Raw genomic sequence first — 14,331 nt, forward strand, 5'->3', positions numbered from 1 at the left:
AGGGACGTACAGGAAAGAATTATTAACAAAACAGTATTAATAACCTTCTCAGACCTTAAACAAGTAGAATTACAGAGTTTGTTTACCGTATTAGTCAGTCATGATGGACAGTTACTCAAGAAGAGATTTTTAAGGTTATTGCTTATTTTCTACCTGACAATATAATCCCAAGTCTAACATCACAATCAGTTGACAAAACAAGCTTTTAAGAACAAGAACTTCAGAAATAATAACATAGCAGATTAATTCTGAGTAAGGAGATCATCTTTTCAAGTAGCCATTCTTGCTTATAAGGGAAGAGAATAATTGAACATTGAAACAATCTAAGTTAGTGCTCCACATGAGAGTTTGTGTCCTTTAAACATGGTTGTCAAGAGACCATTAAAGATTAACAGAGAAGTGTTTCACATTTTCAAAGGCATTATCTAAAATTTTGTAGATCTGCTTAAACATTAGTTTCAGAATAAGTGCCACAAACAGCATCCTGCCTTTTTCTTCACAAACAAAAGATAATTTCATCAATTCACAGTAAGAGATGCCTAATCTACATTTCTGAAGAATTAAATTTGTGTTTGCAGAATCTCCCCATCTCCAAGCATGCATAGACAAAAAACCTTACATCTTACGAACTACAGAAGATACCTGAAAGAGCCCAGAACAGCTCTGCTAGCATTACCCCTAGGAAGTAGAAGCATATAGGTTATTTTTTCAGTCTTACCAGAGTAACTAGAAAGGCGCTGATTGTACATGCTGCCTGACAGAGTGCACTGTATTCCTCAAGTAGGAGTGAGATGAACTGATGTGCCTGTGGTGGCCCTTGTATTGCTAATGTTGATGCAACTTTAGATCCCAGTGACAAGTGTCTGAGCAGACGAACCTTCATTTCAAGCACATATTCTCTAGCTTGCTGTTCCAACCGTTGGTAAAGCTGATATGGATCTCTTTCACAAAGCCTGTATTTTTAGAATATTTTTGACAAAAAAAATAATGCATGTAATAAACAATTTTCACTTTCCTAAAAATATTTAACAGTTACCGTCATCGTCTTCAAAAAGAAATAATGGCTAGGGTTTACAGAACTACCTCAAATCTGGGAGAACACAGCCCACCCAGTTCCCTAATTTTACACTGTGGAACTGAGCTCCTGTGTAGCTTTAGGACTAGGATGCTTGCACACCTGAGGAACAAATTAATTTAGGACCTCAGTATTGCACTTCAACTTGTGAGCTAAAAAACCTTTACTCAATTTGCATACAACCCTACAGACATACTCTTCAGACAAGCTTCTTCACAACTTCTCCATGTTCTTACATACAGATCTAATAAGTGTCCCAGTTGGAACAGCCAGACCTAGGCTTTTAAGACACTCAGCCATGAAACTTGTCTTGCCTTCATTGACAGTTTCTTACCCCAAGTTGTGGATCTTCTGTGCAAGAACATTTTTTGCACCTTTTATTAAAGCTGTGCCCACTGCATAGCAGAGTTGTGGGATTCACAGGGCCACAAAGAACATCCTTCAAGGAACATGACTTAGGGCACTCTACTGTGGTAGCACCTAACTACAATCATTACAAGTGACTGGTGGGGGGTTTTTTGGTTTGTTTGGGTTTTTTTACCCTAGAATAGGCACCAGAATTTGGGACTCATTTGTCCCATGGAAGCACACTAACACTGAAGCTCCAGAACCATATTGCTCTCCATGCGCTCTATATCTGCAAGACTTGTCACTGTAACACACAGCTTCAAAGAGGGTCAGGGCTTCCTGCTAAGGCCAGCATACAGCTGGCTAGGTCTGATACTCTCCTGGAAGCGAGACATGGGTTCGAACCACCTCACACAGAAAAAAACTGAACACGATGGCTGCTTTGAAGCACTTTAGACTGAAATTGTACTATTTAAAGTCCTGTGCATGGAGTTTAAGCACTTGCCTCAGGTTTTTTACAGCACAGGGAGGTAGGGAAGAAGAAAGGGATTAGAGAAGTACTTAAGAGTTAGATGTATAAGTGTGCTGCTGTCTACTACCTGCTCTTCCCTCATCACTCACAAAATAGAGTACTATCATTTTGCCATAAAGCCCCCCAACATACAATAGGGACAGTACCTGGCACCACTACTTATTTTCAAGCAAGACCACCAGATAGTCTGTTTCTTGCCAGCTGTGTCTAACAGCTGAGCATGGAATCAGGAATTTCTGCCTTTTAAACATAGATTTACTTGGCCACAGCATGATCTTTGGCATGCTACCTACATGGTTTGTTTGGGGTTTTTTAGTTTGTTTGGCTTTGTTTGTTTTGGTTTTACACTTTCAATACCTACATTGAGTAGCTTTGTTAAAAAATTTTGCATGACATTAGCATCATAGACTGGACACACTGGTGGCTGCTCAAACACAAAATCCTAATTTTATTTCATACTTTGGAGACCATAAGGAACTCGATTGAAAAATAATCATATTGACATTTAAGATTTCCTTCTTTGAGATACTGGTTTTGCCTTTGTATTTTAACAATCTCTCTCCAAAGTGAAAAACAGTTCTAGACAAATCAAAGCTCATAAGTACATAAGGTACACAGTATTTGTTCCAATTTCCAAAATTTTTCCATAGAGAAACTGCGTAAAAATCAACCGCCATTTTAGCTGTGATTCACTTTTAATTACCTACACACTATGCAGCATTTAAGCATCTTTGATTTCAAAACCTATGTTGCAAGTTTTGATCACTTAAACTGTGACTAATAGGGAGACATACCATATTACTCTACATTTACACAACTCATGTTCAAAACCAAACACTCGGTTTTTACATAACAGAAGTGCAATAAGCTTATTTAATTATCTATTAAGGCTGATTCAGTAGTATAGTTATGTGAAGAGCAATGCTAGATGACTACAATCTTTCAAAAGTTTCCTTACCTTGCTAGAATTTAGCTTCAACTAGAAACTCCACAAAAGAACTACAGTTTGTCAGACTAGTCAGGCCTTAGTATATCAAGTATGTACAGAACCAAGGAGAGCAACTATTCCTTGACCACATATTTAGTTAGACAGAAACTGAGATGAACCTCCTGGAACACTTTAAGGACAGCCACACTATTCTCCAAAGGAGAAAACCCACAACTTAGGATCTCATTAAGCACATCTTTAACTTCACACCTAGAAAAGCTACAATTTCAACTTCTGAAATGAGAAAGAAGTTCTTGGAATCTGCCTCATCTACTGATCAATAGCCAATATTACTTTTTTTTTTTTTTTTAAAGTCTCTTCTAGCTGCCTCAGCTACAGTAAGATGCAGCACTATTATAACTCAGGTTAGTTCAACAAGGTAAGATTTTCATGTGGGGCAATTCAAACTAAACAGTGTCTTATTAATAATGATCATCTCAAGGTCTTTTGAAGAATAAGATTTTGGGACCCTTCCAGAATTATACATTAATATTCCTATTGCAAACAGCATATTAATTTAATAGGTTCCCATGTATTCAACCTAGCATTTAAAAATCCTGCATGAAATGGAATTGACCGTTCTGAATTTTTAATTGTAGTGGAGAGGCAATCATTCCAAGCAACCGGACTTACAGATGGTAAATAACATTCTATTAAAAAGCAATATGCCAAACTACTTAAAATCTAACTTTAAAAATCCTCTTAGCAATTAATAGATATTTTTCAAAATGCTGTACCTATCCACCAGCTCTTTCATTCCTTCTTTATCTGGTACCAAAGATTGGTCTTGGTCATCTGCCAAAGGGGTCCCAGCTTGGCGATATATACACCGAACCATGTATCTTACTTCTGACCAGTAATTTTGAAGCTGCTGAGGTTCACGTTCAGGCTCTGCTGAATTTTCTCTGCAAATAATGACAAAAATAATGACTCTCTATTCGTACATCGCATAGGTGTACTGATTCCTACTATTCTGAAGATGTCTTTCAGGAAAAACAACATACATCTGAAAATGCCTAAAATAAAGTATAAAATTGGAAAAAAGCTGCCATCCATAAGTTACTGTTCTTGTCAGACAGCCTGTTTAAAGAGTTCAAGCATACACCAACAACTAAGCTACAACACTGCCAACAGTCTGACTACGGGCACCATGCTGTTGAGTTTGAATTCAGTTCTTACCTGCGCTCATTACAGGCCTCACAGTTGCATGCTATGTCTGAAGGTGAGGAATTGCTAAGATCTGCAGCGGGCACCGTCTGTGCAGCAACAGTTATTCTTCCTCCTCCTACAGATTCCTGCTGTGATCCACTGTTTCCAAGAGGCATGTGCAAAAGGAAATCTTGGCTCTGAAAAGAAAAAACACAGGTAGCCTTCAGTTTGTAAGGTAGAAGTCTGAAATGTTAATAAGTAGGCAAATAGTGATGCAGCAATTCTTAGTGCTGAATGTGTTTTGGTAAGACACTAAACCAGGCACAAAGACTTTACCTTCAAAAAGCATAATAAATGCAAGATACAGACTGAGAAAACCAATGATATAGTTTCATTTCCAATAACCAAAGCATGTTGGTTACAGTTACCACCTTTATGTACTCCAGCATAAACAATGAACTAAGCTAAAGGAAGGCTTGCATCATCCATGATTAATCATAAATTAGTAAATCTCTTCAGTCTCTATTTGACAGTATGTTTGACTTTTGAAGTTCAACAATCCCTTCTAGCGAAAAGCATAAAATCTCCTTGTTATAACAGCCAGACATACTACTTCATACTAATGGATGTTAGAAAGCATCCATTCACAATGACAGACGCTATCTCCTGTGTACAGTGCTGCTCAGTACTAGTAGATCACACAAACCTCTCTCCCAAGGCTGCTGGTATTCTGGTCTCCAGTTTCTCTTCCTTCTCTGTGCTCCAGCACCAGTACACACCATGCTTCCCTCCTGCACCCTCCCCAGGTTGCCACCACCTTTCTGTGGCACCACAGATCTCTCCCATGTCAGTAACATGACTGAAGGGCTTTTTTTGTGCTTCACCCCAGATTCTGGAGCAGGAAGCAGACACAGGTCAAAACAAACCTACATGCATTTGCTGCCAACAGCAAGACCAGCTGTTGGGGATAGTGCTGAGGCAAACAAAGGTAGCAATGAGAGCAACAGCAACCTGAACACAGGAGCATCTATAGCAAACCACTTATACTCTGGCTTGCAGTGACTGATAACAGATTATTTTTAACTCATTTTGGTTTTTTTCCCCAGCTGGTTTCTTTAATTTGACTAGCCACCTAATCCCTTTAGTAGCTATTTTAAGTCAAGCTTCCCAACTTGGAAAATCCTTTTGCTGTTTGCTTTTAAAAATTCCTCTTTAACTAAGAAAACAGTTGCCAAATTAAAAAAAAAAAACCTGTCAATTTTTATTTTACCTGGAGTATCTGCAACTTACAAAACATTTAGGAAGCAAATCCTCCCTTCCTTGCACTTGTAGGACACTTAATTTTCTGTACTAGTTCATTAAACAGAGCTTAAGTATGTCAACAATTTTGACTCAACTGAACAATAATGTGCTTCAGTCTTGCTGTGCTTTGAAGTATCTAGGATGTGTTTACCATCAGAATACCAGTATAATTTCCTTACATGTAATCTTTTTTGACTAATTTTACTAACCCTTGTTAATAGCAAGAATATCAGTAAACAGTAGTTGTATACAAGTGATATACTCTTAAAAAACTATGTTAAATGTGCTTTTAACATAAGTTTAACAACATATGCTACACAAAGACAATCTTTCTTCACACTGATTTGTTTACTGAAATAAAAATCTGTATGTGCCTATGGGCATGTGCACAGTCTGTTAGCTCTCTACAAGGAGATGTCAGCTGGAATCTATGATGCTTCCAATTATTGGAAGTGTGTGGCTTCCCAGATGAGTTGTGAAGATTTAGTTCTGCAGTATAGCATCACATTTTACTTCTAATGGGGTTTTGCTGGACCTGTCAATGAACTTTTTGTATCTTTCTGCTACACTGAGCACAGCTCTTAACTGAGGTTGAATTCTCATTTGAAAATATATTTTAACACCTAATTTAGAAAAATCACAACTTGAAATATTAGCACCATGTATTAAATCAGTGTCTGCAGTGCTACAACAAAGAATAAGAAATTGTTACGTGCATACTATGCAGAGTTGTGCTTCTTTATTAAAAAAAACAGGAAAAAAAAGACGATAAAGCTCAGACACATGCAGGAAGGTGGCAGTGCAAATGCAGTGACTCAGGAACACCACTGAAAGAACAAGGAAAATTCAGACAGTTTACCTCACAAAGGGGGGGGAAGTACACATGAGCAGACAGAGAATAGAAAAAAGGTATAACGATTAAAGTTGCATTGGTAAGAGTAGAAGAAACAGAATTTTAAGTAAAGGGGAAAAGGACAACATATGAGATCCAATAAACTGAAAGGGTAAAAAACCAGCAAGAAACAAATCCAAGCCTTGCTCTACTCAAAAATCTAAAACTCAGAATCAGAATTCCTCATTTTTGGAACAACTTGCCTGTTCAGCTTAGCTTATACAAAAACCAACTCAAAATCTCCTAAAATATTTTCTAAGCATTTACAGCTTAAGTGGTTCCAAAGCACTAAGTAGCATTCAGCCCATCATAACAACGTATCTTCTTAGTCTACTGAACTGAAGTACTTAGACTTACCACAAGAGACTGCTCTATTGTAGCGTGCCTTTCCTCCTTTTCGACTGTTCGTCGACAGTCTGGACACACCCACAGTGGAAGATGCAGCATATTGTTTGCTTTTGGAGATGTGGAAAGTGCTGTTTTGCTAGAATTTTTTATTCCGCTCTCTGAAAGCGAAGTATCTTTTCGTTCACTTCTACAAAGAAGACAATGCTCGCCAGTTGTATATGGTGCCCTTTGGCCCAAGCCAAAGGTAAATGGTGTCTAGAAAGAAATGTTTTGATAGATAATTGGTTATTCACAGAATACATACCAGAAAAACTTATTCTGAAATTGAAAAAAAAAACCAAAACATATTTTAACAGTCGTCATTAAATGGTGAATATTTGGAGTGTCCCAAGATCAAACACAGCAGTGTTAATAATCATGTGGCAAACAATTTTGATTATGAATACACTCCCATTTAAAAAGTAATGTTTTTAGTGAGCACAGACTACAGCCTTCCCCTCTAAAATAATTTAGCCTAGATGCAATAATCTAGAAAGTAAAATAAAAAAAGGGACAATACAATTCCTTTTACTGTTGTCATTCTTAGAGATAAAAGGAAAATAACTGCTCTTTGAAGTTCTGCATCACCTCCCCTTTCAATACTGACTGAAACAAAGATACTTTCAGTTAAGCTTGTCACAAAATAAAAGCTTAATTCAGTTTTAACAAAAACAATCAGTAGGGTCTTAAAATCCACTGTCAGCTATTGAATAAAGTAGACTTGGTAACTTAGGAGGACAGAGGCAGTTCAAAACTTAGTTTCTCTTCAAAGATACTCCTGTGCATGAAGTTATGGTTCCGCCATGAGATGCTGATTATTCACCAAGACTGATACTCAAAAACATGTCAAGCAGAACAAGTGAAACAGAACCCAACTTTATAAAACATAAGCAAAGTTATTAATGAATAGAACAAAACATCTTGTAATGGCAGAATCAGATTTGTCCATTTATATTATAGCTACTAGCTCTGCCTTAATTAGCAAGATCTATGTAAGCCTCAACATAGTGAAATTCTTTCTCAAAGGAAAGGCAAAACTTAAATAAGTTACTGAACCATTCCTCTAGATACTGCTCCAACCCCAATACCAACAAAAATATTAAAGATCCTGTAGGGCTCAAATGCACAAGCACAGGTGAAAAGTTCTTTAGGGCAAAGGACTACTTGAAGTTATAGCACAATTCACTAACTCTCTTGTCTTCACAGCAACAACAAATCAATCCCCTATTGCTGACATCTGAAGAAAAACAGCAAAGCATTACAAACTCTGATTTTCATGTTCTTTGCATCTATAAAACTGACAGACTCAGCAACATTGAAAGAAAAACTGAGAATTCTAGACATCATAAAAGACACACCGAATTCATCTCCACAAGTATCTTCTCCTTCAGAAGTTCATGAGAAATTTAAGTTTACATTTTTAGTAAGAACAGCTAATCTCTTTACTCACTGATGCCACTTCAAGAATTCCCACCTAAGCACTGAGGCAAGAAAAAGAACACAATTTCTCCAGGTATCTACTGCAGGTTTTCAGAAAAAATTCTCAGGAGAGAAGACTCACTCTGCCTCCTGAAAGGCGGGAACCATCCCCTTATTCGCTCTACAAGCATGAACAGATTCCTCAAGTTAGACATTCCTCTTGGCTGACCTGTGCTCAACTACAGATCTTATTAATGCCTAAAAAACCTGCAACCAGGAGGCCATGGCTGCTCATCTCCTTAGCCCTGAAAGTTTCCTTGTTAAAATAAAATTTTTTTGAAGCCAGATTAAGTCTCTGTTGGAATGATGACATCGTTATAGCTATTGCAGGTAAACCCTTACGAACATCATCTGCAGTCCATCTTGTGACAAGTAGGAAAAGCAGAGGCCAAAAACATAAAAGTTCAGAAGTTAAGACAACCTGACACTTACTCTTTTGCAAAGGTAAGGGTCATGGCAAACATATCCCAGCCATGGTGCAAATACTTCTAAAGGTTAAGACTTGTGTGTGTAATTTAAAGTTGCATCATAACCATTAAAAAAGCAATGGCAAATACAGCAGGAACAACAATTTTAATTCTGGCCACTTCAGACTCAGTAAAACGCTAGCAATCTCCCAGTTGGGCCCATATTTACAACAAATATGAAGTTCAAATGAAAGCACTTGGTTCCCACAGCACAATGCAACTCAACTGCTAAGAATGAACATTTCTGAGCAGTTTATTTCTAACAAAATTGACAGTTAGAACCTTGACAAAATCTAGACCATAAGTGTCTCAGATTCCCCTTATGGCTCTGTCATACTAAAATGAAGCCATGAATTGCAGTTTCTTATTTATTTAAAAGATAATGAATGCAGTGGCTGTTTATGTGACCATTTCAACACAAGCAATAAAATCTTCCTGGATTAGATGAGCTTGGAATTAGGTCACATATATATCTGTATGTGTCTTCTGTGTAATCAGAGCAAAGTGTACATTTTGAGAAAAGCAAGATATTTTTCCACTAGTCAAGCTTCAAAAAATGTGTGATGCATCTCTGCAAGAAAACACCCAGTCTCACTTTCTCTCTGAAACATGTTCGGATGTAACATTCATAAATGAAAGCTGGAAGTAGGACAAGCTGGAACAGAAATAACTGCATCTCTGCTACGTATTTAGATTTATTTCCAAGAATAACTTGCTACCATAAAACTGCACCTTTTTTTTTTTTTTTACAACCATGTCCAATTTCAAGATTATAACAATAACATTTTACTTTAGAAATAGTAGCTTTCACTGCTTTTTAAAGCTTGAATAGTGAAGTCATCATAAACTGACTTCAGTCAGCCAAGTTCCAATCTCAAACAGAAATGCTTTTGGAGAGTTTTCTCTAGTACATTTAATACTGTGTAATACCTTCTCCCGTTAACAAATAATTCTGCAATCATATACACCCCCAAAATTTGGCTGCACATACCTGAGAAACACCTGTGAACTCTGATCCAACAGAACTGTCTGTAAACTGTGTACCATTTAGCGAAACCTGCAAAAATTTAATAGTACATCGGTTATAATGGTTGGGTTTAATGCTAAAAGAGCATTAAAAAAAAAATTAAACATCAAAACCTTCCCCTGCATCTGAGGGTTGAAAAAACAGCTTTTCAAATTTGAATGATTGTTTGACTACAGAGACGGAAAGCCCCTCTTTTGTAATAAAAGTTATACAGATGCAAAAGTTTACAATTTATGTATTTTAAAAACTTTTGCACTATAGCTGATTTATTAGCAACTCTGAGATGAAAGAATTGATACAGGAAAAAAAGCAAGTTACAAACTAAATGACATTTTTCCTTCTGTATTTGATTGTTTGCATTTAGCTTTTAAACTTCTATTGTGAATCAAGACAATTACCAAAGATTCTTGCCTTTTGAAAGTCGAATACAATACTGCTTAGAAAAATATGCAGTGTTAACCAGGAAGACTCTTCCACAGCAAGCCTCCAACTGGATTTCAGTTATTCTGCCAGAGCAGCTTTCCTCCTGCCCCAGGTTATAATTCATACAGAAACCTCTCAGAGGTCTCTTCTATACCTTGTCTCTCCACAAGTGTTACAGAGAGTACACCAGATATCAATGAAGTGCCTTTCACAATCCCCAAGTGTTTTCACACAGCATTATTTGAGGACACTAAAACAAGAGTAAAGTTAAGACAGCATACAAATTCAAGTCAGTGACAATGAAGAGTCCTAGATCACAATGACTTGAAGAAAAGGCATTTGACTGAAAAAAACAAAGGGGGGGGGGGGATAAAGTCAGTCAATTATTTTATTCTTTATTTTCCCTCCTCTTGAGCACTGGTTTATCTCTTGAATTTCAGATATAATTTACCTCATGCCTCTGTTCCACCTTTCACGTGTTTTTGCTAACCTCTTTTTGCTCTCCGGTTTTCTACCTACTATTGCCTGCCATTAATATTTCTAAGACCCCTCTAAAGACCACAGTAAAACCCAGTCTGTGTAACATAGGAACCTCCACATCTTGTGTGTTAGATTTAAAGAGTTCAGAAAATGTTTTTACCCTGCTACCAAACCAGAAACTCAAACTGGAGCCTCCTCCAGTACAAAGGAGCGTCCTTGAGTTTTACACAGGCACAGAATTACCGACTGCTCAGTTTACAGAGCCAGCAAGATTATTGCAAAGTCATTGTCTTCAGCCAGATTTTTCCAAGGCAAAGTAGAGGATAAAACACTATCTTCAAGTAATTGCTAGAAAAAGATACAGATAATAAGCTACACAACTTCACTTACATACCCTATGCTAACATTCAAGAGTAGGTATTTAAGAAAACATGCTCACATGCAAGTCAAGCATCTCAGATCTAAAATCATGGGAGCAAAAATGCTGATATGGAACAAGTTCCCTATTTTTATTCAGCTACTTTCCAAAAAGTGGTAAAAAGAAAAGGTCTTCTGAACTAAAGAAAGTCGTCTTCACCAAGAGAAGACGACCTCCAGTACTGGAGGTCCATGGATTATTGACATGCATGTGCATTCAAGAAAAAAAGAAACCAGTAAGAAAGTTTAGAATGAATTTGTTATCTGCAGCTCAAAAAAAAATTTCAGGGGGTAAAAGTCAAAAAAGACAAGTTTATCCAAAACCATTATCTATTCATTGAGGGAGTACATTTACCTTCTTTACATTCAAGACAGTGAAAACAAGAAATGCATGAGCCATCACATTTAAACATGCAGATGTTGAATGACCAAGCTGAAGGCAGTCAGAAATGTTACAAAAGCAAAACCAAAAACAGTGGGAGGTTTCTGTTATCCACCAAATGTCACAGGATGCCAAGACAAACTACTGAACATCAGGAGTGATGGCTTCATGGAATGAGTTGTCATGCTACTAAAAAAAGAAAAGGCATCTCTTGATCCTAAGCACTGTGCAGAATTGGGTTCAAAATATTAGTGTAAACCCCCCAGAATTTAGTGGTGACCTAAATATCTGCAAGAGGAACAAACACCAAGGAATGTAAAGAAAGGAATTAGAGAAATAGGAAGAAACTTAAAGGGAATAATCAAGAATTGTCCGTAGGCAATGAGATTTAAGACACTGTATGTGATGCTTAGAGCAAATATAAAAATCACAAAGAGGACTTGAGTGGCGGTGAATAATGACATGACAGGCAAGGGTAGGAGATGACTAAATAGCATATTAGAGAAAACATTAAAAGAATCTTGTAGAAGTTGTCCAAATGGGGCTCAAACAATAGCAAGCTAAAAAGAGACAGAGGAAAAAAAAATACACGACAGTCTCACAAATAATTTAAGGAAGTGAAGAAAAAAAGTACAAAAACTACAACTAAATCCTTTTTCAAGGTACATGAGGAGCAAGGAGCAGTAGGTAGCCTGTCAGGATCTCCAAGTCTAAACTAAGCAAACAAATAAATGCATTAAAAAAATGCTCAAACAAGCAAAGCTCATGTTAGAAACACCAGATTTATTTTTCACATCTTCACGTTCACTATGGAGGAGTTTAAAGATATTCTCCCAGTGAAAGGCTTCTTTATGGAAGATGCATTAGAGGATCTGTTTCAAAGCAAAACACTGCTAGAAAAAAGCGTGGAGCAAATGGTCAACTCAAAAATCAGCAAAGCACCAAGAGCGGATGGACATTCAGCCAAGAGTCCTGAGGAAGCTCAAGGACATTATAGTTGAAGTAATGATTTCAGTATGTTGATACTTGCTTTATTCTTCACTGTTACTCTTCACTGTTACTATAGTAGAAGAAAATGATTTTATTTTTTTTAATATTTATTTTTTAAGCTTTCAAAGGAGATCTAGGAAACTGCATTTATCTAAAGTCTGTAGCAAGAAAGTGCCCAAGATAACAAAGTTAACTAATAGAACTAAATTCTTCATGTTACTAAAGAGACTGGAGAATGGCAGAAGGACCTTACAAGATCTAGTTACTGGGCCATATGTTGACAGATATAACTCTGTGTGCAGAGATTTAAAGTAGAAGTGACAAGCTAGACAGCTGTCACTTCTGGACAACCCTATTTTTTTTTTTTTTTTTTTTTTTTAATTAAAGAAAACTTATTTTTACAGTCCTGAGTATCCTTTTTAATGAATTTAAAGTTTTATGTTTTAAAGAAACCTATTTCGCAAAAATAAGTGCCAGAAAGAAGGCTGACATGGATCAGGAACATGGGACTCTCTGCATGCACTCTTCACCATAATGGAAAGGGGGGTTGGGGCATGGAATCTTTCTGTTCTTTCTATAAATGTTATTTACAATGGAAAAGATATATGGAAATACTGTTATTCTTGCAAGCTGCTGTCACACTAACTCACCCTCTCTAAAACGTTAATTTTCTGGAGAATAAGGCATACACCACCTTAGCACAGTATAATTTGAACCAGAAAGTATAGAGAAAGTGAAAAATCACAGCTTAAACAATACTCCTTGATTTCACCTGAATGACCTTGAAAAAGCAGTTGAGCAATTAGAACATAAGCACTCAGAGACTGCCACGATTTGCTCTAACAGCCTGTCACTATCAAAATCAGACCTTCAGTGGGCTGAGTGACATATTTACTAGACAACACACCTCCATCTTTCTTGCAGTTGAAGCCTGGTGAAGTCACACAAACATCATGAAAGTGAGAGTGATGCAATGTCTCAGGAGAGCTCAGGTAAAGAGAAGCACAGGAGGAATATTTAGCTTTGGCTCATCATCACTGAACCCTAAACAAGTTCAACAGAAATGTGATGCTCAAAAAATATGCAGGATTTAATCAAATTTCTCATGGGGGAAAACGGCTAGAAAATACTGCACTTATTTTCTCAGGCACATTAAGAAATACACAGATTAGGAAAAAAAATGTTACCAAGAGACGATAAAGGCTACACTTTACTCTACAAGGTCCTAATATAACAAAGGTATTCAATACCACTTGAATTAATTCCCTTTTTTTCTACATAGGTGTCGTTAAATCAGCCGAGAGTGGGGAAAGAAATGCACCACCACATTAGGGAGATGAAAAATTAAGTTTGTTAAAACATTTGAAACAACACATTTTCTGTAAGTGTCTGAGTAACACTAAAGGAAGATACTGCCCTTAACCCTTGCTAGCCCCCCAAAACCCACCAGGATGTTTTGTCTACCCCACTTGCTCTCCTGTCTACACTTTTTATGCCAAAACCCATTTGCCACAGCTGGTCTGTGCTAAGCCTTCTCCGGCACTTCCAGTCACCGAGCACACTATGACATTGCTCTGCAGCTTCACATAGCAGCTCTGTCTCGCTTCCCACCGCTGTCACCCAGCGCCGTTTGGGAGGCAGCAGTCAAGTCGCACTCGCTGGTGAAGACCTCCCTCCCCACAGCCCGAGTGAAGCTCTGACTTGGGTGCTCTCCAGTCGCAGGCTGAGCTGTTCCTCTCCTCTCCCAGGCACAGCTAAATTGGTCACAGAACTGCTGCTGGCAGATGAGTGACACTTACAGAATCCTAAGTGATTTTCAGATATGAAGAAAGATTTCTTTATGCCTTCAGTTCAAGATATAGGAAACTATCAGATAAATGAAAATTTAGGGTCCTTTCTCCCTAATCCCAACTGATTTAAGGATAAGCCATTCTGGAAGTCAAACGCACGGATGAGGGGTTCAACAATAGGTAGCAAAATCTGATGCAGGACA

The 14,331-nt window shown here is 37.5% G+C and overlaps 1 protein-coding gene across 4 annotated transcripts in view; it reads right to left on the minus strand.

The window, feature by feature from the left end:
- The window catches only part of FAM193A (family with sequence similarity 193 member A), an 80,978-nt gene that overhangs the window by 38,578 nt on the left and 28,069 nt on the right, over window positions 1-14,331 (minus strand). For 2 of the 4 annotated variants that reach the window (XM_049793144.1, XM_049793151.1), the window contains exons 2-6: window positions 9,611-9,676; window positions 6,644-6,889; window positions 4,123-4,289; window positions 3,681-3,848; window positions 719-953 (exon numbers count right to left, since the gene is read on the minus strand). In XM_049793144.1, coding sequence (XP_049649101.1) covers window positions 719-953; window positions 3,681-3,848; window positions 4,123-4,289; window positions 6,644-6,733 — 660 coding nt within the window. In that variant the 5' untranslated portion in view covers window positions 6,734-6,889; window positions 9,611-9,676. Of the gene's footprint in view, window positions 1-718; window positions 954-3,680; window positions 3,849-4,122; window positions 4,290-6,643; window positions 6,890-9,610; window positions 9,677-14,331 lie in introns of those variants that run through there. The other 2 variants (XM_049793143.1, XM_049793159.1) reach the window with 2 other exon arrangements.

Source organism: Accipiter gentilis, chromosome 3 (assembly GCF_929443795.1).
Source record: "Accipiter gentilis chromosome 3, bAccGen1.1, whole genome shotgun sequence".
Lineage (NCBI taxonomy): Eukaryota > Metazoa > Chordata > Aves > Accipitriformes > Accipitridae > Astur > Astur gentilis.